Here is a 7,947-nt window from a genome sequence, read left to right on the forward strand (position 1 = left end):
GTGGGTCTCGAACTCACGGGCTCAGGCAGTCCACTCACCTCAGCCTCCCAAAGCACGGGATTACAGGCTGAGCCACGGATCCCGGCTAAGAAAGTTTCTTGAGCCTGTGATGACCTCACCAACCCCCGGAGCTTACAGTTTCCAGGTTTGCTACCTTCATTGTGATCCCATAACCCCCACCCAGCACTTAGCAGGGTACAGAGCATGTAAAGATTGTGACTCCGGCTTTTGGTAAAAAGAACCCTGGAATCCTGCAGAGGTAGACTGGCACGGGGTCTCCTCAGTCCATCCAGAGCCAAAAATCCACACAGGATACCCACTCCCCTCCTGAACCTGATCCTGAGCCTGGGGAGGAGGCAGAGTTATGAGATGAGGCATGCTTCCTGCCTCCCCAACCTTCTGGGGCTCATGTCCCCTCTTCCTTTCTTCCTCCTTAAAAAAGTTACCATCAGCCGGGCTTGGTGGCTCAGCCTGTAATCCCGCGCCTTTGGGAGGCTGAAGTGAGTGGATTGTCTGAGCCCACGGGTTCGAGACCCGCCTGGGCAACTTGGAGAGACCTCAACTTCACAATAAATAAAAAAAAAATGAGCCGGGCATAGTAGCGTGCGCCTGTCGTTCCAGCTACTCGGAAGGCTGAGGCGGAAGGATCGCCGGAGCCCAGCAGGTCAAGGCTGCGGTGGCTGGGAGCGGCCACTGTACTCCAGTCTGGGCGACGGAGTGAGACTCCAACTCAAAAAAAAGAAAGTTAGCACCTTTCTGCCTTCCATTTGAGTCTGGGGTAAGGGGAGCCTCAGGTGTCAGACAATGACTCTTTTTTTTCCAGGACTTTTTTTTGTGTTTGTTTGTTTGTTTGTTTGTTTGTTTGTTTGTTTGAGTTGAAGTCTCACTCTGTCGCCCAGACTGCAGTGCAGTGGCCGCTCCCAGCCACCGCAGCCTCGACCTGCTGGGCTCCGGCGATCCTTCCACCTCAGCCTTCCAAGTAGCGGAACTACAGGTGCGCGTTCCCACGCCCTGCTAATTTTTTATTTATTGTAGAGACGAGGTTTTGCCAAGTTGCCTGGGCTGGTCTCGAAACTGCAGGCTCAGGCAATCCTCCTGTCCCGACCTCCCAAAGTGCTGGGATCACAGGCTGAGTCACCGATCCAGGCCTCTTTCCAGGACTTTATGAAGCAGTGCTCACTGCCCACTGCCCAGGATGCAAGTCAGTAGCCACAGCACGCTAAGACTCCTGGCCCAGGACACAGGGTCTATTTAGGAATTTTGCTGGAGACCTGGGCAGAGGAGGCAGTGGGAAGGGACTTGGGAGTCAAAACCATATATGCTAGACTATAATGAGAGCCCTTTCTTTATCCCTTTGTCTCCCTATCTCTGTTTCTTTTCTCTGTCTTCCTCTTTATTTCTGTCTCTATCTATCTCTTTTCTTTCTCTTTTCCTCTTTCTTTCTCCCTCTCTGGATCCCCTGTTTTCTTCTTTGGTTCTCTCTGCTGCTGTGTGTGGCTTACCTACGTGTTCTCTCTCTCCATGGCTTTGCTCTGTCCCTTTGTCTCTCTGTATGTGTCTTTGCCTGTCTCCCTGTTTCCTCTGGGTGTCCGTTTCCCTCTCTTTTGGTCTTTTTCTGCGTGTATCCTTTCCTGTCACGCTCTCTCTCTGCCGCCTCCCTCCCAGGCTGGCCGCTACCCCTGGCCTTCTCCACCTGTGAATGATTCATTGGAGCAGGAGCCCCAGAGGCAGCTCCCAGCGGTGCTGGGCGGAGCCTGGGAACCACCTCCTCGAGGAGACGGGCTGCCCCTGCTCACCATCATCGTCACTGCTTTTGTCCTGCTGGCAGTCTGTATCGTGGTGGCCGTCCACTTTGGTCCGAGGCTGCAACAGGGCCATGCCACTCTCTCTACAGAGCCACCAGCCCCAAAGCCAGAGGGCGGCATCTACCTCATCCACTGGAGGGTGCTGGACCCCCAGGACGGTTGTGAAGAAGCACAGCAGGGACCTCTCATCCCTGGCTCCTGCCCTGCGTCAGAGGGGCCCAGGTCCAGCATCGAGGAAGTCACATATCTGTAGAAGGGAGACTTTGGAAAGTTAGCCTGATCTGGCTCAAAACAAGAAACTGGATGGAGAATTAGGGCAGAAGCCAATGGGAGCCCGGGCTTCAGGGCTTCGGAAGCACATCTTGGACTCAGCTGGAACTGCCCTCTGGAAACATTTACAGAGAAAGCCCAGTTGTGGCCAGAGAAATAGGAGCTTGAGGTCCCTGCCCAGACGTGTGTTGCTGGGGCATTCCTGTTGCCCAAGGTGCCCTCCCAGAGTTGCTCCCTCCTCTTCGGGGACCACCAGACCCTAAACCTGCTTCTCCCAGTCTCTCCCAGTTCCCTCCTGGAACCCCTAATCTTTTTGGTGTAAAGTCAACCTAGCTTGGGATATTCTGCTATCTATCCCACCCGAAGAGGAAATGTCAGAGGCCCCAAGGAGATGCCCTGCCTCCACAGCCCCCAGATCCTATGAAGGCCAGTGAGGGAGAGCCAAGGCAAAGAACCCAGGGGTCTGCCTTCTCTGGGACTCACTGGGACTCAGGGAAGAAGGAATGTCTCTTACCTTCTATTAACTGGGGGCCAGCTATTGGCTGTCAGAGCTAAGGTCTTGTTGGCAACCTCCCAAGTCCTTGTGTCCCAAGCACAATTTATAGTTCAAAGATTGGCTTTGAAAGCTGGGTGCGATGGCACGTGACTGTAATCCCAGCTGCTTGGAAGGCTGAGATGGGAAGATCGCTTGTGCCCGAGAGATTGAGACCAGCCTGGGCAAGAGCAAGACCCTGTCTCAAAAACAAAACAAAAAGATTGGCTTTGAATAGCCCCCACTGACTGTCTTGCCTTTGCAGACGTGATGGGGAAGTTTGGGAGCTTCTCATTAACTCCACTTTCTGTGTGCGTGGGCCTGTTGGAGCAAGCCCAGAATTTCCCACAGGACATTTCCCAGATCCAGGACTTTCCAGCTGGCGAGAAAACAGGAAAGGAAAAGGAGTTCCATGGAGCTTGTTTGGGGAGGGAAAGAGTGGGGCAGGCACCACTCCCAGCAAGGGCAGGGCATGGGACAGGGGGGAGGTGGAGGGAAAGCAGGAAGACACAGGGACCAGGATGACAGGCAGAGCCTCTCGGTCGCTCTCTGGAAAGGTATCCCTTTCCCTGGCACCTCTGAACCTCATAGTCAAGAACATGTAGACAAGGCCAGGCGCAGTGGCTCATACTTGTCATCCCAGCACTTAGGGAGGTCAAAGCGAGAGGATTACTTGAGCCCAGGAGTTCTGGGCAACATAGTAGACCTTGTCACCACAAAAAGGTTAAAAAATTAGCTGAGCAGCCGGGCTCGGTGGCTCAGCCTGTAATCCCGCGTCTTTGGGAGGCTGAGGTGAGTGGATTGCGTGAGCCGGCGGGTTCGAGACCCGCCTGGGTAGCGAGACCTCATCTCTACAATAAATCAAAAAATCAGCCAGGTGTGGTAGCGTGCGCCTGTAATTCCGGCTATCGGAAGGCTGAGGCGGAAGGATCCCCGGAGACCAGCAGGTCGAGGCTGCGGTGGCCGGGAGCGGCCACTGCACTCCAGTCTGGGCGACCGGGTAAGACTCCAACTCAAAAAATAAAATAAAATAAAATAATTAGCTGAGCATGGTGACGCACACCTATAGTCACAGTTATTCAGGAAGCTAAGTTGGAAAGATCGCCTGAGCCCAAGAGGTTGAGGCTGTGGTGAGCCATGATTGTGCCACTGCACTTCAGCCTGGATGACACGTGAGACCCTAGCTAAAAAAAAAAAGAAAAAAAAAAATACAGGCAAGGCCAGGGGCAGTGGCTCATGCCTATCATTCCAGCACTTTGGGAGGCCAAAGTGAGAGGATTATTTGAGTCCAGGAATTTGGACAACTTAGTGAGACAACTTAGTAAGATCTCATCTCTAAAAAAAAAAACAAAACAGCTGGGTGCAGTGGATCACACCTGTAATTTCAGCACTTTGGGAGGTAAAGATGAGGATTGCCTGAGCCCACGTGTTTGAGACCTGGGCAACTTGGCAAGACTTCATCTCTACAATAAATTAAAAAAAATTGGTCAGGCATATTGGTGCACACCTGTGGTTCCAGCTGTTTGGAAGGCTGTGGCAGAAGGATGACCTGAGCCCAGCAGGTTGAGGCTGTGGTGGCTGTGACCATGCCAATGCACTCCAGCTTGAGTGAGAGTGAGACTCCGACTCAAATAAATGAATGAGACTGGTGAGAAGCAGCTGTAATGTTAATAGCTCCTTCTTGTGGGTCAGCTACGTGCTGGATACCAGGCTTCTCGGTGGACCACAGATATTATACTACTCACTCCTCCCAACAACCTTAGGATGAGGGGCCACTCTTATGCTCATTTTATACTTGGGAAAACCATGGTTTACCAAGATACCCATGTAGACACAGGTACTAAGTGATGGAATCAGGATTTGAACCTGAGCATCCACTGGGGACTGGACTGGACGCGTGGGAAAAGAGCACAGTGGAAGGGCCCTTGATTCTGGGCTGGTTTCACTGATTTGCTGTGAGAGAACCCAGGCCTTGGTGGGTAGACTGTTTCCCCTCAACTCCCTTGGCTCTGTCATCCCTAGGGGCAGCCAGTTCCTTCTAGCAGACATGTGTCTGTGTGGTGCATTTGTCCACAGTGACCCTGTACTCAGAAGTGCAGACTGAGCATGGATCTAAAAGAAAAAAGTAGCAGGGCTCGGTGGCTCAGCCTGTAATCCCGCGCCCTTGGGAGGCTGAGGTAAGTGGATTGCCTGAGCCCGCGGGTTCGAGACCCGCCTGGGCAACTTGGTGAGACTTCATCTCTACAATAAATCAAAAATCAGCTGGGCGTTGTAGTGCGCGCCTGTAGTTCCAGCTACTTGGAAGGCTGAGGCGGAAGGATCGCCGGAGCCCAGCAGGTCAAGGCTGCGGTGGCTGGGAGTGGCCACTGCACTCCAGTCTGGGCGACAGAGTGAGACTCCAACTCAAAAAAAAAAAAAAAAAAAATTAGCCGAGCATGGTAGCCAGTGCCTGTAGTTCCAGCTACTTGGAAGGCTGTGGCGGAAGGATCGCCAGAGCCCAGCAGGTCGAGGCTGCGGTGACCGGGAGCGGCCACTGCACTCCAGTCTGGGTGACAGAGTGAGACTCCAACTCAAAAAAAAAAAGAAAAAGAAAAAAGTGGAATGGAGGAACAGCCTGGCTTGGTGTAACAGATGGAATGAGTAGAGACAGGCTGCATTCCCTCCCAGATGGGGGCAGTTGTGCTACACCGCGGTGCTGCAGTGGCTTGGTTCTAACAGTAATGGCATAAGGCATGGCAGGGTGGCTGGCTGTGCCTTTCGAGGGCCCCCAGGGTATGTCCCATCTGTCACACAGACTTTCTCCCTTATCCCTATGCAGACACTCTCATCTGAGGACATTATTCAGCGGCCCCCTGCTCCTTTGAGTGGCCCCTTGCTCAGGACACAGCTGTGTACCACTCATGGCATCTGTGTGCTGGCTCAGGGCAGGCACTCACCGGAGCCAGGGCACCGAAAGGACCCAGCAATGTGCCCTCAGCCTACCTGGTGGGCTCTGTCCAGATTGCAATGACACCCTCCACCCCTCTGCCCTATACCAGGATGAGGAGAGAGCAAGGAAGCATATGTGTGCAAGCAGATTTGGACCTTGGGACAATCCGATCTCTGCAATCAGTCAGAAAATGATGACACACCAAAATTGTGTAATCTGAGGAATGTTTTAAAAAGGAACTATCGAGAAAGGACAGAGTCTGATGAAACCACAAGTGAGGGTGGGCACTCCAGTGGGCAGCCCGAAGTGGGGATGGGAGGAACGGTCCCAGAAACCCGGGGTCATCAAGAGGGCTGTCCGGCAGGAGAACCCACAGCAACCTTGATACTGCAGGGAGGGAGGTGGGAAACGACTGCCTCACCAACCTGGACTCCATTCTGCAGGGGTTCACCAGTGACTGAACGGGACCAGGCGCTAGAGGGCAAGGGAGCCTGTGGATGCCATCCAAGCCGATCAGTGTCCCAGGGCAGAGGAGGAGGAAAAGGGTGAGAGCCAGTAGGGGATGTCCAGTGGAAGACACTATGCTCATCCCTTCCATCCTTGGCACGTAGTTTACAAAAACTTCCATACACATACAGTCCTCATGACATCCCTGTGAGGCAGGCAAGGCCATGATGACAAATTCGTTCCACAGACTCAGGACACTGAAGCTCAGCGAGGTGAAACCACTCGCCCAAGGATACAGGACCCATCTGGAGATGTCGCGTCCAGGACTGTTTTCTGTAAGGTCCCTGTGGGAGGAAGTGTTTTCATACGCTGATGAAAACACCCTTTCAGAGTCCTGGAGACTGCTGGAGGCTCAGGCAGCCCGACCCTGGGCCTCAGAAGAAATCTGTGTGGAGAGAGAGGGGCTTTTCCATGCCACTGATGAGGAGCTCGGGCTCCTGGGACATCGTGGAGTTCCAGGGCACCACGGAGGTCCCCAGTCTGCTCAGAGTGACCTCCTCCCTTTCCTCTTGCCTCAGGTGCCGGAGAACCTCCTGGGCCAGTGAGAAGCTGCTTCCATCTTCAGGTTCTGGAACAGAGAGGTGGCGGAGAGTAGGGTGAGGACCTTAAACTTTCCCACAGGAACACCAGGATTTGCTGGTAAGATCCTCTAACCCTCCCCTCCCAACCTCCAGCCACTGGGGCTAGTTGCAAGGACTTCTATGCTAGAAGTGGTTTTAGAGATAATGGAATCGCACCCTCTTGCTTTTAGAGATGATGCTCAGAGAGGGGCAGAGACCTGCCTGAGGTCATACAGTGAGGGAATGCCAGAGCTGAGGCTGCAGCCTCAGTCTCCTGCACCCTGTACATACTGGCCTGGAACCCTCTTCTTCAGGCTCCACCCAGGGCCTACAGCCAGCGATCTCAGAAAGCAATCCAGTGTTCTGTTGGGGGAGGGGGTGTCCCAGAGGAGGAGGGGCAGGACTTGAATACCCTGATCACCTGGGAAGGCCCAGGGCGTGGTGCTACCACATCTCCTTCTGACCTTCTCGGAGACCCCAGGACCCCTGACTCCTACCCTTCAGTCTATCAGCCCCTCACCCTGGTAGACAATGAGGCGGCAGTTGTTCTGAGACTCAGGGGCGTCTGCCAGGATGTCCTCAAGTGTCCGGCAGAAGAGTTTGGCCTGCTCAAGCCGATTCTCCCGGCTAAAGCCAGCTCGGCCATCCTGTGACATGGTAAACAGCGACTGCAAGGGGGTGGCGTACTCCAAGACACAGGTGCCTACCTGAAGGAGGTGAGAGAAAGATAAGACTAAGCCAGAGGCCAGGCAGACAGACTAGATCCCAGTGCCATGGCTGCTGCGGAGATGAAGTCCTGAGAGGCAACCACCAGGATAGGGTCTGGGCTGTCTGGTCTGCCTTTGCCTTTGACACCTCACTGTGAAACCAGGGCCAAGGCTAGACTAAATTTACCCTTCACAGATCCTCCTAAGCACCCAAAGAGCTGGGCAGTCAACTACTCCAGCTGTAAATCAAGTCTGAGGACCGGGCTCTGGAGCTTAGCTCTGATCTGGGTTCCCCCGCATCTCCAGGAAATCCTTCAGATGTTCTCACAGCCTTCATCTAGGGCTGCTTTATGGTCCAGAGCATGATATACTCAAGTTGAAATTGTTTGCTTTCCCTATGTGTTTCTGAGCCTCAGTTTCCTCCACTGTAAAGTAGGAATCACACGAGTCCCCACCCCACAGGGTGGTGGTGAGGACTCAGTGATGCATGTAGAATGGCATCTGACATGCATGCAATAAGTGCTCAATAAGTGCTACTTATCATCATTCAGAGCTGAATCTTGCCCAGCTCTGGGACCAACTGGGCAAATTAAACTCAGAGAAATGCAATGAATTTTTTTTTTTTTTTTTTTTTTTG

The 7,947-nt window shown here is 53.4% G+C and overlaps 1 protein-coding gene across 1 annotated transcript in view; it reads right to left on the reverse strand.

Annotated features, from left to right (window-relative positions):
* Positions 1 to 6,417: 6,417 nt before the first annotated feature.
* TMEM173 (transmembrane protein 173) overlaps positions 6,418 to 7,947 on the reverse strand; it is a 5,082-nt gene continuing 3,552 nt past the window's right edge. Inside the window, exons 7-8 of the mRNA XM_008048185.1 lie at positions 7,124 to 7,310; positions 6,418 to 6,611 (exon numbers count right to left, since the gene is read on the reverse strand). Coding sequence (XP_008046376.1) covers positions 6,418 to 6,611; positions 7,124 to 7,310 — 381 coding nt within the window. The remainder of the gene's footprint in view (positions 6,612 to 7,123; positions 7,311 to 7,947) is intronic.

Source organism: Carlito syrichta, unplaced genomic scaffold (genome assembly GCF_000164805.1).
Source record: "Carlito syrichta isolate Samal-C Ts95f unplaced genomic scaffold, Tarsius_syrichta-2.0.1 Scaffold120782, whole genome shotgun sequence".
Taxonomy (NCBI): Eukaryota; Metazoa; Chordata; class Mammalia; order Primates; family Tarsiidae; genus Carlito; species Carlito syrichta.